The sequence below is a fragment of the Notechis scutatus genome, chromosome 1, assembly GCF_049901735.1.
Source record: "Notechis scutatus isolate UNSWTSFEM ecotype Mainland chromosome 1, rNotScu1.2, whole genome shotgun sequence".
Taxonomy (NCBI): domain Eukaryota; kingdom Metazoa; phylum Chordata; class Lepidosauria; order Squamata; family Elapidae; genus Notechis; species Notechis scutatus.
In genome coordinates, this window is record NC_142009.1 from 25,540,722 (window position 1) to 25,558,754 (window position 18,033).

The 18,033-nt window shown below is 37.8% G+C and overlaps 1 protein-coding gene across 2 annotated transcripts; it reads left to right on the forward strand.

Annotated features, from left to right (window-relative positions):
* Nucleotides 1-488: 488 nt before the first annotated feature.
* Nucleotides 489-17,693, forward strand: NCBP3 (nuclear cap binding subunit 3). 2 transcript variants are annotated; one of them, XM_026671633.2, is made up of 13 exons: nt 489-712; nt 1,587-1,652; nt 4,741-4,846; nt 5,980-6,105; nt 6,321-6,446; nt 7,971-8,044; nt 8,477-8,585; nt 9,339-9,438; nt 10,346-10,452; nt 11,551-11,842; nt 13,882-14,039; nt 14,411-14,575; nt 15,869-17,693. In XM_026671633.2, exons 1-13 carry the CDS (start codon nt 530-532, stop codon nt 16,102-16,104), a joined length of 1,848 nt encoding a protein of 615 aa, XP_026527418.1. In that variant the 5' UTR covers nt 489-529; the 3' UTR covers nt 16,105-17,693. The 2 variants fall into 2 exon arrangements, with proteins under 2 accessions (XP_026527418.1, XP_087803051.1); XM_087946925.1 differs by lacking the exons at nt 489-712; nt 1,587-1,652 and adding an exon at nt 4,204-4,593.
* The last annotated feature ends 340 nt before the right edge of the window (nt 17,694-18,033 follow it).

An 18,033-nucleotide genomic window follows, 5' to 3' on the forward strand; every position in this document is an offset into this window, starting at 1 on the left:
TGCACAGCAACATATTTAATCATTATACACTTTTGTTGAGAGAGTTTGGAATTTGATGAATGGACGTCACGTGATTGCAAACGATGGTTATGTTGATGTAATGCGCTTAATTAATTACCTAGTTGCGTCATTCACATATTAAGCTGTAGAGCTAATAGACTTAGACTGCAAAAATAACTGCTTTGCTGTCCGGATCTGTATGTGCTGTTGGAAATTCTTTGCTCAGTTTACGGCTCGATATATTGTGCGAATTTAGAACATTAATAATTATCAGGTTCACTCAACCTAAAAAGGTACTTTTTCCTATTTTCCGGCAACCGCGAGGCGGGATAACATCAAAACCCGTCTCCCGACGCGGGGCGAAGGATAATTTCTCGAGTCCCCTCCACGGTCCGCCCCTCTGATGGGCGCAGCACCTCCTTCGAGTGGTGCTCTCCACAGCCGGGCATCATATCTCTATGATTTCCGCCTTCACTTTTCCTGTTTCCGGTCTCGCCCTCCTTCGGCGGCGGCAGGGCCTGTGGGGGCGATGGCGGCCGTACGGGGCCTCCGTATTTCGGTGAAGGCGTCTGAGCCGGAGCCCATGGAAGTGGAGGAGGGCGAGCTGTTGCTTCAGACCGGAGCCCCCGCTACCACCTCGCCTCAGATAACTACGGCATCAGCAGAGGAACTAGCCGTGCCGGTGGGGTGCTCGCTGAGGGAGTTGCTGCCGGTAACGGAGCCGGGGAAACGGGCCGGGTGTGTGTGGGGTTGGGGGGGCGTCACAGGAGGCCCTTAGACCCATAAACCAGGATCCGGAGGCCTGAAAGGCAGGGCGCTTTTTGCGCATGTGTAGACTGCGTGCCCCATGACCAAAGAGAGACTGAATGCGCTGTGTCAGGGATGAATGGAATCACCCGAGATACACGAATGTTGACAAACAGGCAGTGCGACCTTGGTTAAAGGATCTCTTCGCTTTCTTCCCTCGTTTCTTCTTCTGCCCCCAACTCTGTGTGCACGGCTGCCTGGCCCCAGATATAGAAGCTTTCCCAAGATTTAGCAGATTTGCACTAAAAAGGGAATCCTATTTACTGGTTATTTACTTGGGCTTCCTCATTTCACAGAAAATGCAGTGTAGCTGAGGAGGTTCCCTCTTGAGATGTTTCATGGGCTCTTGTAAGAGACCAGTATGGAGGACATGATGGAGATGGCAGCTTTCTCACAGGTGCCAATGCTCTTTTGGAGGGAGCACTCCCAATAGGCTGGTGAGGAATGGTAGACATTTACCAGTCCTTTACTTTGGGCTTCAAAAAAGGAGGGGAAAAAACACAGTACATTACTTCAGTTTACAATTAACAGGAAGCCTCAGAAAAACAAGAAAGAGCAACTGATTTATTTTATTTTATTTTATTTTTTTTGTAGCTTGGATGGCCCTTGTTAATTGGTTTGGATCTTTGGGAATTGAGAGATGACCAAAGGTTGAAACAGGGTTTCTAGGAGAACTTCAGATTAGGAAAGTATATTATAACTTTCATCATTAACTGGGGACACTACCCTACAAAAAGGCAGTTTGTTCAGTAGTTATATTAATGATTGTTTTATTTCAGGATACTAGCAGAAGATATGAAAACAAAGCTGGGAGCTTTATCACTGGAATAGATGTGACTTCAAAGGTATTTACTGACAGGGCTGTGCTTTTCATTCACTTTGGAAACTTGGAAAATGTCAAATTTCAGATTCATTGATGTACACATATACATGCAGTAAAATCTCTGAAAGTTGACCACCCAAGGAACTGAAGGAATGTGATCAACATATGGAACAACTGTACTGATATGTAACTGTGCATCATTTTATTGTACAACTTCAATTAGAGAATGTCATGCAGAAACAAACATAGGAAAATCATTCATACAATACTGTAATTAATACATTTATGTATATATTGTTTCCTCATGGTTTGATCATTCTTTCTGGAAAAAAAAGTCAATTTTAGTCTATTTCTTATTCTTTGTATGAACATAAGTGAAGAAAACACTCTTAATGCTGGCTATACCAACTCAGCATACTTGGGCATTTTTTCACAGCAAATGACTAGCTCCATTATCAAGTGACTGATCTCTGCTTCTTTTGGAATATCTGGATTTTCTGTGTACTCAATTCTTCTGCTTCAATTGCTTCCAGCACTTTTCCACTGGATTGTACCTTGGTCAATACTGATTGGAAAATTGCTTCTGGGTCAGGTTCATTGCAGATTGCTACATTGTCATCCATTGCAACAAAATCTTCAAAATCTGCTCTCTCAAATTCTGCCATGGGAGGTAGGCAACATCTTGCTCTTGGGTTGTAACAAATCCAGCTTTCTTAAAGCACTTCTGTATTGTTTCAGGCTTCTTCATTTCTCAGTCATTACCTCTTATCCACTCCTCAAATAGAGCACCAGTCATCCATGTAGATGTGTTAGTTTTCCAGGTGACGGGAAGGTCTTTGGGATGCAGATTCTTGAATGACCATGACTTTGCCAATTTACCAAACACCAAAGATTTTAGCTTCTCTCCAGTTAAGCTAGCACATAGCAGGACTGCGAAACGTTCTTTAGAACGTTTTCCGCTCTTAACGTTTGTCACCCCTCATAACAAGGCATCGCCTTGAAAAAGAGTCCACACTTGTCAGCATTAAAGATGTCATCTTTGAAGCCACTGAGGAAGTTTCTACTGGAACTTAGATTCACCACACAATACTTTCTGGGAGATCTTATGGCGTAGTTTAACTTTCTCAAGCCAACCACTTGATGCTTGGAAATGTGATACCCTGAGCTCCTTTGTAAACTTTTTAGCAATTTCTTGGATCATTGGCCCAGAGATTTGGGTGTTAATGACCCTAATTTGTTTGAACCAATGTAATGTGGCTTCATTTACTTCATCCAGCAAAGTGTTTCTCCTTTTCCATTGTAAATCTCCACTTTCTTTATCGTATATCTCCTGGTACTCATCCTTATGTTTTTGATATTGCTTACTGTTGTTCTCAAAGGTCCAAGACCAGAGCTCAACAGTTGTCTTGCTGACACTAAAATGTTCCACTGGTTTTCTTTGGCTACTGTTTTCTAGAAAACAAAAAAAAGACCTTCTCCTCCTATGTCAGCTCTTCCAGTTCCTTCTTTTTTGTCATCATGACTCAACTTGCATGGAGAAAAGACAAAAAAGTAAAACCTGGTTTTTTTCTCATACAAGTCCTTTGTAATGGTACCTAAACATTGTTTGTTGCACTTTAAAATTGTGTTTTTCTTTCTTTCATAATGGTTAGATCCATTGTAAATCACACACTTGTTGGCATTTTGATGGCAGCTGCACAGTAAAATGAATAAAATGGCTTGCATATGTATGTGTTTTGTGTGAATTTGTTTCATTTTCCAATGGCTGTTTTTTAATTGATCCTGAAAAGGGGGAAATAATTGATGGAGAAAATTAAGCCTTTGTGCAATTTGTATTAGGAAATAAATTCATAATTATCATTGTTACACTGCCAAATCAAAGTCAAAACTATTGTATTGAAAGAAATTCATTGCTACCATTTCTGCATTTCACTTTTTTTGCCCTTGATGCAGACTGGACTCAATAGGTCAAGTTATAGAGAGTAAACTGTGTCAAGGTCCAGGTGGTCAAGATACACTATATGCAGAGGTGGTCAGTATAGAGAGGTTGGCTTTCTATTGTGTACATATAGTATGTCCCATCTATGAAAATTAGGTCAACATAGGGGGAGGTGGTCAATGTAGAGAGGTGATCAACTATGGAGGTTTTACTGTATTTTTGTATGAACGTATATTATGTGAGTTTCACTCCAGGGTATAGGCATACACTACAGCATGGCCTTCCCCCTTTAAAAATAGGGGAGGTTGGCAGGATCCAAGTAATGTGTTATTTGCAATTTTGTAAATTATCTATGTTCTTTAATAAGTATATAATGGCAAATGTAATAGTTTTCATTATTTTTTTTCCCTCTAGAATCTCTCAGTGTGAGCTTCCCTTCATAGTTGACTGGTCTCCATACATAACTCTGAGCCTGAAGAAATATATTTCCATTCCCCAATACAATCAATATTTAAATGGGATTGTGCTATTCATATAATTGAAAATAACATTTGACACAAGAACTTGGTCTCACTATGCCTGCACTGGGAAATTGTTGTTTTTTCCTATCATCTATTATCAGCTTCTCTGATTTATTACTCTAATAATTATTTGCAGAGACTGGGCTATGGCTCTCTGGACTCAGCCCCAGTTTTAGCAAAGCTATTGAATGCAGCTGATATCGCAAGAAGCAATTAATGGGAAGATTTTGTATCCTGAAACAATTGGGCTTCTGCATATTTTTCTTAATTGGGAAGCTACCTATCTTCCTGCTGTGAACGTGAAAAATTGTAGCTGTCTAAATTTATTCAGAAGCTTTTTTTAATGGTGGCCTGGACTTTATTTCCCAATTGAATTATTCCCTTCTGTCAGAGAGGGCCAAATGTTTCTGCATGACATGGAGACTTGATAGAAGGAGCAAGTTGTTTTTCCAGTTACACTGCATAAAGCATCAGACCATAATTTCTGCTGCTATTCCATACAGGTAATGTTGTAATACTGCAGAGCAGCACAAAAACGAATTTAGGTTTTAGAAATATGAGTGTCTTTTCTGTTTTTTGCAAAGCAGATATCAGCTGCTGTTACTATCAGTCACTTAGATGTTCCATCACCTCTTTTTTCCTTTTTATAGGAAGCGATTGAGAAGAAGGAGCAGAGAGCAAAACGTTTTCATTTTCGTGGGGAAATCAATCTTGCTCAAAGAAATGTAACACTGGATCGAGATATGATGAAGAAAGGTACTGAGAACTGTGCTTTTTAGAAAAGTAAATCTTCCTGTTTGTTCTGAGCTTGGTAAAACTATGGGGGTTTTGGTCTTTCATGTTGGATGAAATGCACAACTGATCCTCCTTAATGAGTGTATTTTTCAGTGGATAACTTTGTATAGATGAGGAAAGAATTCAAATGATACATTTCTTAATTTCAGCAAATGAATTAGTAAAGTAGAGCAGTTGTGCTAGCAGTTTGGGAATCAGGCACTTTGTGTAGAAACAGTATGTCAGCTGCCACCTCACGCTTGCTCAACCATTCATTATCAGTTGCCATGACCTGGGGGTGGGAGGGCACTTGATAGGAGAGGGGGTGCTTCGGGGAAACAAAACTTCACTGTATCTGAGATGGACTTCAAGGACAACTGGCTGGGAACAGAATGCAGCTGCATACCAAACCTACGTCTGAAATGACTGTTCTGAAAACATCTTCTCTGAGTTTGATAGGACATAGGGGCCCAGTAATGGGAGGCGACTGAGGAAGGGAAAAGTTAGACTTGGGGATTTTAGTACACGATTCTCAGTTCCTGGCTATGCATAGTACATAGTTATCTGCTATGTACTGAATCAAATCATTAGTCCGTCTAGGATGGTATAATAGTGGAAGATGTCAGAAGTGAACTTCGGGACATATTTACGTGGAAATATGCTCACATTGAAAAGCTAAAGTCTTATTTCTTTCTTATGCAACTGTTGGTCCTATGATCCTTAAATGAGAGCAAATAACTGTTGGATTTAATGGGATTTATATTTGAATAGATTTTTAAAATGTACATTATTCACTGTTTTCAAAAGAATGATGACCTACTTTCTCCCCTTTAACCTTGTTATGCCTGCATTAGGGAAAGAATGTCCAAGCTGGACTATGGAAAAGGGAATGAAAGGAATCTTTTTCCAGGTTTTTCATCTAGATAAATCTCACTGATGATGGGACCAAAAGCAGCCTTTCTTCCTTTCTTGAGCTGTACTGTGCTTTCTTGAACTTTCAAAGAAGTGATGGGAAGCTGATTTATTTGTGTTGTTGCCTAATATTTTTGTTTTGTTTGCCTTTTTTTTCTTTTGTTAGTTGTTGACACTTAGACTAGATTTTGAATTTCTTTCAGCCATTCCCAAATTGCGACTTGATACCATATATATTTATGGTGTTGATGAAATGAGCACTCAGGATATTTTTGCCTATTTCAAGGAATATCCCCCTGCTCACATTGAGTGGCTGGATGACACATCTTGTAAGTACTTGACACCAAATAAACTACAGTAAATTTGTTTTAAGTAAAAAGATGATTTATTCTATGGGGATTGTCTTCTTTATTTTCTGTTAAACTTATAGTAGGAATGGAAGTTTTTCTTTCTGACATTTCTCTCACACTTGAGACAGATTATTGTATTTTTCATTATGTGTTTGTAGTTTGGGAACTAATTGAACTTTTTTCTTTCTTTTGAGGCAATGTGGTTTGGCTTGATGAAGTAACAGCGACACGAGCACTCATCAACATGAGTTCTATGCCTAGTGAGGCAAAAAGAAAACCCCAAGAAAACTGTAAGAAAATAGAAGATTCCACAAAGAAAGGTAAAAGACACTTTGTTCCTTAGCCACAGGACTTTGGGTTTTGTATGGGACACCTAGGCACATGTTACTTGGTGTTAAGTGGGATTCTGAAATTCACTGCTGAAACCACCTATGCAGTTCCAGTGATCTGCTTGCAGAGATCATAGTATGAGCTTCTACCTCTAAGCGTTGTACATATATTTCATTTATAGAAGATCCTTTCATTACTAGTGTGAAAAGGTTTTAGATAACAAGGCTGAAAAGGGTTTTCAAGAAAACTACTGATCATCATAATAAAAGGAGATTGAATATGTGAAACAGTGGGCATGTTCAGAAGAATCAACTCAGTCACAGGGACTTAATGTTAATCAGACTTAAGCCTTTACTCCATTTTTATACAAATAGAAAGCAAAAAGAAGGGAGAGAGAGATTTCTTGGTTATCTTTTTGCTTTTGGTTCAGCTCCTTTTCTTCATAATTAAATATTTTTATTTGGATCTTCTGAGTCTTTTTTAATAAGTTTTTAACACGACTCTCTGTTGAGGTGAATTATTGGTTTGGCTGTACAGATAGTCATTGACTTGCAACAGTTCATTTAGTGACAGTTCAAAGTTACAACAGCACTGAAAAAAGTTTTTCACACAACCGTTGAAGCATCCCAATGGTCATGTGATCAGAATTCAGGCACTGACTCGTATTTGTGATGGTTGCAGTGTCCTGGGGTCATGTGATCACTTGTAACCTTCTGACAAGCCAAGTCAATGGGGAATCCAGATTCATTGAACAACTTAACAACTGTGGTGATTCACTTTACAACTGTGGCAAGAAAAGTTGTAAAATGGGGCAAAACTTGCTTAACAAATGTCTCGGTAGCAGAAATTTTGGGGTCAATTGTGGCATAAGTCAAAGAGTATCTGTATTGTTTATGCTGTGGAAAGAACTGTGCCTAATTAGTAGAATACGTTTTGTATACAAAAGGTTTTAGATTCAATTCTGACTATACTAGAAAGATATGGAAAGACTCCATCTGGGTTATCTCCAATATTTGGTTGATCAGATTAGAGCAAATAGTGAGGCAGGCATTAACTAATAGATAATGGCTCTCCCTAATGCAAGAGTGTTTCCTATGCTCTTCCATGGTTTCAAGCCAACTAATAATACCAGTGGCATTACTGCCTGCAAAGTTTGTAACTTTGAATGCTTTGGACTGATATTGGGATAATCTGCATGCAAATCAGGTTCTCTGTCCCTGAGCTACTTGGCACTAGGTAGAAAATGTATTCTTTCATAAGAAGTGTGGCTTATTTTGTGAGGCTCATCTCCCTTTTTTCCTTTTCTGAGTCCTACGTGGCACTAGTGCTGGGAACCTGGAGAATCAATATTAGAGTGCAAAAAAGTCAGCTATGTTTCATTGTTACGGAGAAATCTTGCTTCATCTCATGACTTCTGTCTTTGGCACTTCTGGATTATCACCTACCATAGGGCACTGTTTACTAAGTATAGACAAGAAAGTAATGATTGTAAAATATATTTTTGTTTATTTTAGAAAAACAAGAGGAAAGCTCAGACGATGAAACGGAAGAAGGTGAGGTAGAAGATGATCATCCAAGTGATACAGAGGTTAGTGCAATTACCATGGTAGGTGAGGGATTCTGGGAGATGTTCTATATATCTGAAGAGTACCCATATTGTGGAAATCTGAAATAAATAGCAGAATACGACTAATGAGTATCTACAATCTAATTTGCCATTGGAAGGATTGACAACCTCCAATAAAATGTAATTATAACATAGGAATTGTGATGGGCTGTGTATTAGACCAAAACAAGCCCCTTAAGCTGAACTTCGTGCTCCTCTCAAAGACGTATATTATCTCAAAATTTCATTGAACTGAATAAAAAAATCTGTGAACGCAGAATCAAAAAGTGGGATGGTTTCTTCAAGCTGAGAGATCTTGAGTTGAAATAGAACAATATGGTTGTCATTATCAAGCCCTCTTTTGTTATGGTCACTCCTGAAATAGTAGCCTGAAATGTGTTTTTTTTTCTACAGCTGGACACTTTATCCCAAGTGGAAGAAGATTCCCTTTTGCGTAATGACCTTCGTCCAGCTAGTAAACTGGCCAAAGGCAACAAGCTCTTCATGAGATTTGCCACTAGAGGTAAAGTGCTTGATCTATACAAAGAGTCCATTACAACGCAGTCCACATTTATGGCCCAGTGTTTGTCTTGATTTATGGGCCACAGAAATATTTCATGAACCTGGAAATATTATGAATTAGCTATTTCCCATCTATATAGTAATTAACCAAAAGTTTCATAGAAATTTTAAAAGAATTAAAAGCACTTGTAAATCTGTAAAATATTTTAATAATTTAAAAAACTTGGTAATAAGGTGTAATGTGTTGCTGAAATGGTCAAAGTATGGGTGCCATGTGATCCTCTCTGGAAGGCTCTGCATAACAAGGATGCTACTGAAGAGAAGTCCATCTCTTAATACAGTAGTCACCAAGTATATCAGAAAAAGTTTTATCTAGTAGGTTTTCATCTTTTAATCTTTCCTAATGATTTCCATTCTCAGATTCATAGGTTTCTTTGTAGCTCAGGTATCAGAGCTGTCTGTGGACTGCATGAGCCCACAGCAGTGAAATGTGATTGTGGTTTTCTTATTTTTCTATGTCTTTCAAAAATATTTTTAGAGAAATAACACTCATGTTTAGATAGTAAGCTTCTACAGAATTAACCCATCTGTTTTGAGTTAAAAAACAAAAAGCCCCACAACATTAAAAAGGATTAGGGTTACATTTTAGCCATTGAAATTGATTCCCACTATGGAAAGAATTTGTGATTGGTTTCAGAGTTCCAGTAGTGTAGAGTGTCCCTGCATCCACTTAACATTTGTGCTACTCTTACAGATGACAAGAAGGAGCTTGGAGCTGCCAGGAGAAGTCAGTATTACATGAAATATGGAAATCCTAATTATGGAGGCATGAAAGGCATCTTGAGCAACTCCTGGTGAGCTGGGAAGAGATACCCCTTGGGAATTGCATTATCTAAAATATGAGCTATTGTGTTAGCCTGATTTCATTGTTTGAAAGTATCTTTCATTTCCCACATCTCTGTCTCCAGGAAAGCCAGGAAGATGTATGGGAAGTATCTTCTCGGTATGCTCTTCATTCTGTATAGCAGCATCAGTTACTGCACTAGATTCATTAGGGCTGTCTTTAGTCCAGGCCCATCTTACTATATTATTGGGATGTGGAATTAGGTATATGCTTGATTACAAGAAGACATTACAAGCAGAAGAACCGCAGCAGACAACACGAGAAATAAATACTCAGGAATACTGAAAATAGGAACATTCTTGGATGCAGGAAATATCTAGAATAGTTTCCTAGACTCCATGTAATTTTGAATTGTAGTTTGAAAAGTTGCCAACATATCTGCAAGACCAAATCAATATGTAAATCTGGGAATGGGTTGGGGGAAAAACAGGTTTCTTAGTTGTGATAGTTGACACAATATGCTAAGGCTAATCCTGGTTTAACAAAATACAATTGCTATGTTCGTAGCTAAGGTAGCATATTTTCATAACATGCTATTATTAAACAAATGTAAATTGTGTTATAGTGTTATGGTATAACACAGTGGTCTGGTTCATATGACCCATTAGAACGCTTGTTGGATTCTCACAGAACACTGAACTATAACCATAACCAAGCTTCATTTTATTTTGTCATGGTAGTGATAAAAGAGAAAGTGAAAGTTCATCATTTTTCTGGTTCATTTACAAATGGAGCACAACCAAATCATCCTTGATCAAAAATTCGCTGGTTATATCTAAAAGCCCAGTTTTAGTGGAAGGTTATAGAAAAAACTTATATTGGTGCACGTGATAGCTATAAATCTTCTGTCTTCGCAGGAAGCGGAGGTATCATTCACGTCGACTTCATCGGGATGTAATTAAAAAAAGAACCCTCATTGGGGATGATGTTGGTCTGACACCCCCTTATAAACATCATCATTCAGGTAAGTGGAAAAATTTTTGTAATGCAAGCAAATTACAACTACTTCCAACATAGTTGATCTGTTGTACATTATAAAACCGGAGTGTGTATATAAAACTGGTGTATGAATGTGTGTGTATGTACAGTTTTTGCTACCTAATTTTGCATGTGTATGGATTCTCCATTAAAACCAGTTATCTGCATTATAGAATAGCATTGTGAAATCAAAATAGGAAGGAAGTACTGGATTTTGGGACTGTGCTTTCATTTCTTTCTAAAAGCAACAGAAAGTGTTCCTGGAACGTAGGCCAAGATAGTTTAAGAGTCCAAGTAATCGTATGGAGCAAATAACACAAATAGGAAAAAAACACTAGATAAATATTTTAAGGCAGGAGTTGGCCTCATCATTCAGCCCCAAACTCAGATAAAACTAATTATATTGTTTCAGCCTTTAGAATTTGACTCTTGCAAAACAAAACAACTAGGAATGTTGGCATGTATAAGCAAACAAAAACAAAAACCAGAGAACAAGCTTTACTTCTTTATATAGAAAACCTACACTGAGACTTTTATACTGACATCTGGTGACCAATCTTTCACTTTAAGCTCTTTTTCAAGGTTTCTAAGAAACCTTGTTATCTTTGGGATGGTGACATTGTTTGGTGGATGGCGTTTTTTCTTTTGAGAGCGGGCACTGTAATTTCATTTTAATGTATGCCATTGTGTATACAGAAAAACAACAATAGAGGTTATCTTCTTTTCTCTTCATTAGAAGGTGGTCTATTCCCATATTAACTTGCCACAATCATTACTGGCGTAATAGACAAGCTCTTCTTTATTATCATAATTCATGATATAGGGAATATACAATTCTTTAACATGGAAATTAGCAAAATAGGTTTCTAAAGTATTGATAGAAGTCATTTGGGAAAGAGAAGTTGCACTAAACCAGCAAAATATTTACTGAATTCTTATTTTTTGAGGTCACGTCTGGCTTCCTTTGAAAGTACTCCCCATCCTACATAATGAAAGGTTTTTAATTTTTTTATTTAACTGTTTTCACACACAAAATGTTGGGTGCGATTCTAGCCTTTCTAGAAAGATCATTCTTGCCTTCCAGGATTAGTAAATGTGCCTGAAGAACCAATTGAGGAAGAGGAGGAAGAGGACCAAGATGATGATGATCAGTATATGGATGAGGATGATCGTGTAGTTGTGGAATACAGAGATGAATTGCAGGCTTACAAGCAATCTCGTGAACGGAGTGCTCGGCGTTCCAGTGCTAGCGAATCTGATTCTGATGAAATGGACTATGATCTTGAGTTGAAGATGATCTCTACTCCTTCCCCCAAGAAAAGCATGAAAATGACTATGTATGCAGATGAAGTAGAGTCTCAGTTGAAGAGCATTAGGTAAGGCTGGTTTACATTGAAAAGGCTGGGTTCCTTTATCTCTTAATCCCAGATTACTTTGGTGAGCTGATGAGGTTTGACCATCAAATTAAGACAGCATAAATGAAGAAAATTGGTTCAAACTAAGTATGTTGTGATTATAGGCACTGGTGATCACACTGGTGATATGGAAAAACAGACATGAAATAAAATGATCAATTTAAAGCAGAATAAATGAAACAATTGCAATGTAACTGACCACAAGATTATAGTAAGAGATAAATCAGAAACTATTTGAGGGTAAGGCAAATTTGGAAAAAATGATGTTAAATTCAAAAGATGAAAGAGTATATTCAAATATATTTTCTTTGCCTATTTCATTCATACTGTAAACACACTTAAGCATTCTAAATATTTAAATGTAAACACCATTCCAATGGAAGCTCAAGATTCTTAGATTTTTCAGGTTCAAATATAGGTGATAATAGCACAGAAAATTAAGACAGGTAAGGAAAGAAGATGTGAAGGGGACAGGGTTTCTTTAATCAGATAGATTAAATTCTAAGAAAAAAAATAAAAAGGTCTACATCTCCATCTTTGGAGAAACTAAAGGTTTGCAGTTTCGGTATCTTTTCTAGCATCCATGAGGAAGCCCTTCTTGTTTGTTTTAGCACTTTATAGAAGCTTGTATGTCTTGATGACATAAGTGTGACATCTCATAATCCCAAATTTAATTGGCTTTCTACTTTAGATTCTTATTAGCTGTTGATTCTATGCAGGGATATTTTCAAAGTGGCAGTAAAGATAGTCCTCCAGTTACTATAGCAATTAGGACTGGAATTTTTGTTGCTAAATGATGCTGTCACAAAATGCAACTTCATTTGACCACATCATTTACCCTGTTACATGAGGACTTTGTAACCATGTCATGGATAGAGATAGCAATAGCACTTATAGGGTTTCCTGTCTAAACAGTGGGTTGGACTAGAAGACCTCCAAGGTTTCTTCCAACTCTGTTATTCTGATGTTCTGATTTTACAGTACCCTGAAATTCCATATTTTAGCAATAGTAATGCACATTATTATTGATTTTATTTCTACATTGTTAGTTTTAAATACTCAGTAAGCTCTAGCAAGTTCTAGGTCCTCCATGATCTAATGAAGTACTATATGTAAAAGTGAACATAATCATTTTAATAATTCAGTTTTATAAGAAGGAATGTAGAGGCATCATTTTTACTCTTCCAGACCTAAAATAGCTTCTAACAGCATACAAATTTTCTGTGATTTGTTTTTGTTCAGCAAACTTTTCATTAATTTAGACCAACTTTTATTTTTGTACTTCATGCACCTTTCTATGGAAAAGAGAACAGTCAAATGGATTCTGTAAAACAAAAAATTTAGGTCAATTTAAATAGTTTTTAAACTGAGCCATGCTCCAAACTGTTTTTCACACCAAACCTACCCAGTTCAGACTTCATTTTATTCAGGTTCTGATGGTTATTTTTTCCACAGCTTCCTTAAAATATGAATTTGGTTTATGCTTTATGTCATCTAGACTTCAGACTTCTCCCAGTTTCCTTGTTTGTGGAATATCAATAAATATCCAAATTAAGACTTTCTGAATGACATCCATCTCAGAAAACTTTTAAGGTTTTCATTCTTAGAGATGGTGAGACATGGGTAGAAGAACAATTGCCTGGGAAGACTCAAACATCTTATTTTGGTCAGGATACATATCATTGTAGTGCTGAGGCTCCTTTCTTCTCACATTGATGATCATGTTTGGGAAATTCTTACTCATGCTAATATTTAGTCTTCCCTGGTGTTAAGGACTTCAGCTAGCCCATGGGTGATCTTTTCCTGGCTTTGAGATGTTCAGCAGAACAGAGATTGGAGCACCTTCTCACTCCAGAGCAACTGGAGCTTTGATTTTGAAGTGCAGATTTACCTATTCTCATTAAACCACACACTTTTTACACGAAGAGGCATTCTGATGGAGTTTGTAGAGCTTGCAAGTTTCCATTTTGATTCATGGAAGATTTTTTTTTTTAATGTAGAAATTCAATGAGAGCAGACAGCGTCACTTCCAGCAATATCAAGAATCGTATTGGAAGCAAAGGAGCCTCAGAGAAAGTTACTGATGTGAGACTGCTGTTGGAAGAAAAAAGACATGGGAGTCCTGGCCTGCATCAGCCCCTGAGCTCCGTGAAATCAGGTAAGGGATCCTTTGCTGTTGATTGTCCCGATTTACTTCTGCTTTGGTGGAGCTGTTTTGTAACATTGTATTACTTGTATAATTCGGAATAAATAGGATGAGCAACATCAAATGTTAGATGCCTCTGAGATGGCATAGTTGATTTGGCCCGCCATTATGAAGTTTCAGGATCATTCACCTTCCTGATACATGTGTATACATGTACCCCCACCCACACTCCCAGTCTTCTTTCCATCAGGCTCTTGAATCATGTACTACCACTGGTGTGCTCAGCTTAATAACAATGCTTATGTTCAGATTCTTCATTGGGATGATGAGTGTTAGGAAGCAGAGTAAAATTAAATGCGTGATTATCCATGTATTGTTTCCAGATGTCCGACAGAGGCTTGGCAAGAGGCCGCATTCACCAGAAGCACCTCAGCCCAGCAGCATCTCTTCATCTCATCGTGAGCCTATGTCTGATGTTCATAGTCGTCTAGGGATCCCCAGGCAAGAAGGGAAAGGCCTTTATTCAGATACCAGAGAGAAGAAATCTGGTCAGTTCTGTGCAGTGTTCTGTCAGTCAACTTTTCTGTTGCTTTTAGAAGCAGTGATGGCCAAAGGGTGTAAGCAGAGCATGTAATTCAGCACTAGTTGTTTCCTTTTTTAAAAATAAAGATCGTAATGAACTCTCCATTGTGGGAGACAGTATGGGAAGTAATAGCTTCATTATTGAGCAGTGATCTGGGAAGTATAGGTTGAAATCTTTGCTGAACTCTGATGCTAATTGAGACAGTCACTGTTTCTTCAACTACAGGGACACTGTGACAGCCATAGGTGCAAAGACTGATTGTAAATCACTTTTCAACACCATCATAATTTTGAACGATCATTAAACAAATGGTTGTAAGTTGAGGACTAGCTATAAAATGTTTTTGGTCCTCTGAAAGATTAGAGTATGTTGAATTAGTTCTGTACAATAAATAAATCTATTTCAAGAAGAAAGTTTATAAAAAAACAATATGCCTAAAGTTACTAATTCTGTACATCAGATCAATTCATTCACTGAAAACTTTGAGGAAATCATACTTAGAGTCATTAGCTCCCTTGGCAATTTGGATTCCTTAGGTTTTCTTGGCTATTCGGATTCCTTAGGCTTCCTTAGCTATTTGGATTTAAATAAAACAATTCCAACTGGAAAAAATAGTATTTTCTGTACCATACCAATTCAGACACACAAATAGAATGAATGTTGGTGTCCCTTGCTCATGGCTGAGAGCCCTGGGGTTAATCTTGCTCAAAGGGAATGGTAAAAAAAAAATTCATTTACTAACATCTGACTCTTCAAAGAGAGATTCTAGGGACAGTAATACCCATTTGCTGTCCATGTTTTAGCACTACCTTGAAAAGAGATCTGTGCTTCACTGTTTAAAGAAAGAGTTGCATTTTACCATTTTATCTGGATTGAAATACAGAATGAAAAATTCTGATCCTAAAGTTCTCGCTGTGGTAAATAAAAGTGGGAGGTGAGGGGGAAGATTATCAATGACTTAGGCAGGAATTAATATATAGTGGTAAGGATAGGGAGAGAAAATGTTAAAAAATGGTGGATATTATGTAAACCACTCTTGGAAGTCTTTAACAGCTGTAGGTTGAAATGCAAAGTACATGAGGTATTATCCCAGGAGAAGCCATATGTATGCCCAATACTTCATTCTTACTGTTCAGAGTACATTGTGATTGCAAAACCTTAGTTTGGATTATATCACTGAAGACTTAATACCTGTTTGAGAGCATACTTTTTCTCTGCCTACAATTCTTACTACATTCTTCTCTTTGTACAATGACAGCAAATCTACGGACACGTTTGGGATCTGCATCAAAGACACAGGAAAAAGTCCCAGAGAGAGCAGAAAAAGCATCAGCATCAGCAGAAGACGACGACTCTGAGCTCCAGCGGGCTTGGGGGGCTCTCATTAAAGAAAAAGAACAGTCACGTCAGAAGAAAAGCAGACTCGATAACTTGCCGTCACTGCAGATTGAAATTAGTCAAGAGAGCAGCTCAGGCTCAGACACAGAATCATGATGGCTTTTAGTGCATCCTTGGAGACTGTTTTATGGCTCCAAACTGACTGACTGGCCTGGGCCCAGGAGCCTTCCTCTGCCAAACATCCGATCCATGTTTCAAGGAAATCTCTAATATGAGATGTCCTTGCATGGCAGAGGTGACTTTAGCAGTGTGTGAGCGTGTGTGTGTGTGTGTGTGGTCCCCTTAGGAAGCAGTCAAGTTTTGTAGAAGACTTGTATCTTTCCATTCAGATGGAAACAAGATTCTGATACTCCAAAAACGATTCAGAACTTTCTGGGTCGATCAACTTTGCCGTTCTGGTTTTTCTCTGGTTAGCCATTAGGGCTGGCTCTGCTTCTGGTTCTCCCTCTCCAGAATGACCATGAATGTAAATCCAAGAAAGGACAATGAAAATATTTTCTATGTTGGTGTCAGCAGTTCCATCTGATTCCGTTAGAATTGGCTTTCTATATTGGAGAGAAATTTCTTGCCTAAAATGAACAGATGAGAAATCCTAAATGGTACTTTTTGTTCATTATGGGAAAAACAACTTAAAAATAATATCCATATGTATAATTCTCAGTGGGGGTACACACTGATTTATGTGAGGGGGCGTGCACATACATGTACAGACGTAAACACACACATATCTATTTGTGGCAGTTTTGTTGGTTACAGTAACAGCTACTATTGTGGTTTTATATATGCAGAATGCATTATATATATACTGTATATATAAATATATATGCACTATATATATAGTGTGTGTATGTGCATGCGCACGTTCATCCACGTGTGCATGTGTATAAAATGGATTAATGGATCTTGGCATAGCATCCAATAAAAGCCTATGCATAAGGCCTTTTGAGGTGAGCAGAAGAGATTATTAGTTTCTGGTGAATTATAGCCGTTACTGGAGGTGTGCATATGTTTTATCATTATTGCTGTCATGATATAAATATCTGTAGTAGAATGTCCTCCCTATCCCATAAATTGTACTGTTTCTTTGACTCTCTTACCTTGACAGGTAAGTGATAACTTTTATCTGGGCAGCTTCCCCTATCCTCGCTGCTTCCAATGCAGGAAACTGAGGGTTATTTTTTTTAAGTTTCTGGCCAGTAAGACATGTAGCAAACATTCTTCCCAGCCTGCTAGACTTCTGCATTATGACTCTTTAGTGCCATAATATTTAATACATTTTTGGGTCTTCCGTCTTTTCCTTTTGATAAAATGGGAGCTCTCCCCATTCTTCTCCACAACTTGGGGGTTTTGGATCATTACTTTGGAGTTTTATGACACAAAAGAGCAGTACATGACTTAGAAACAATTTCCATGAACAAACCTTGTAAGGAAGGGGTCAGTTAAAAGGTCTTGAAGACTTTCCTGTTTTGTACTGATTTTATTTGTTTAAATGTGGATTCTAAAGATTATACATGACAAAGTAAATGTGATGTTTGGTTTATCAACTGTTCAAGTGCATACTTTCCCTCATATAAAACCCAATTATTTGTATACACACACACACACACACAGAGAGAGAGAGAGAGAGAGAGAGAGTTAATATAACAAAGATTTGTATTACAAATAAAATCCTGATACTAACTCTAGTATATCTCAACATTTCTGCTATCTGATTATCAGTTTCAGTTCTAGACTGCAAAATAATCTGGAGAGCTGAAAGCCATAAAGCTAGCTGAAAGAAGGAAACTGTCACGTTGTGATAAACCAGAATTCCAGACTTACTGTGATCCACAAGCAGAGTGCATGTGCCTATTCATTCTGATGTAAAAAGGAGTGCTTTCAAGTCAGTAAATCAGTAACACGTGGAATTGATAAGTCCAACAAAGCAGGTTCACACTTTAAAGCTATCATTTTAACTTTCGTTTGTTACTGTACAATGTAGACTAATGGTAAAAAAAAGGCTCTACAAAACAAGACAAATAGATA

Bases quoted from the DNA above. Each gene is read 5' to 3' on its own strand.
- NCBP3 (XM_026671633.2), top strand. From the start codon at position 530: ATGGCGGCCGTACGGGGCCTCCGTATTTCGGTGAAGGCGTCTGAGCCG. The intron at 8,045-8,476 runs GTTAGTGCAATT...TTTTTTCTACAG, and splicing joins ATCATCCAAGTGATACAGAG to CTGGACACTTTATCCCAAGT. The intron at 14,040-14,410 runs GTAAGGGATCCT...TATTGTTTCCAG, and splicing joins CCTGAGCTCCGTGAAATCAG to ATGTCCGACAGAGGCTTGGC.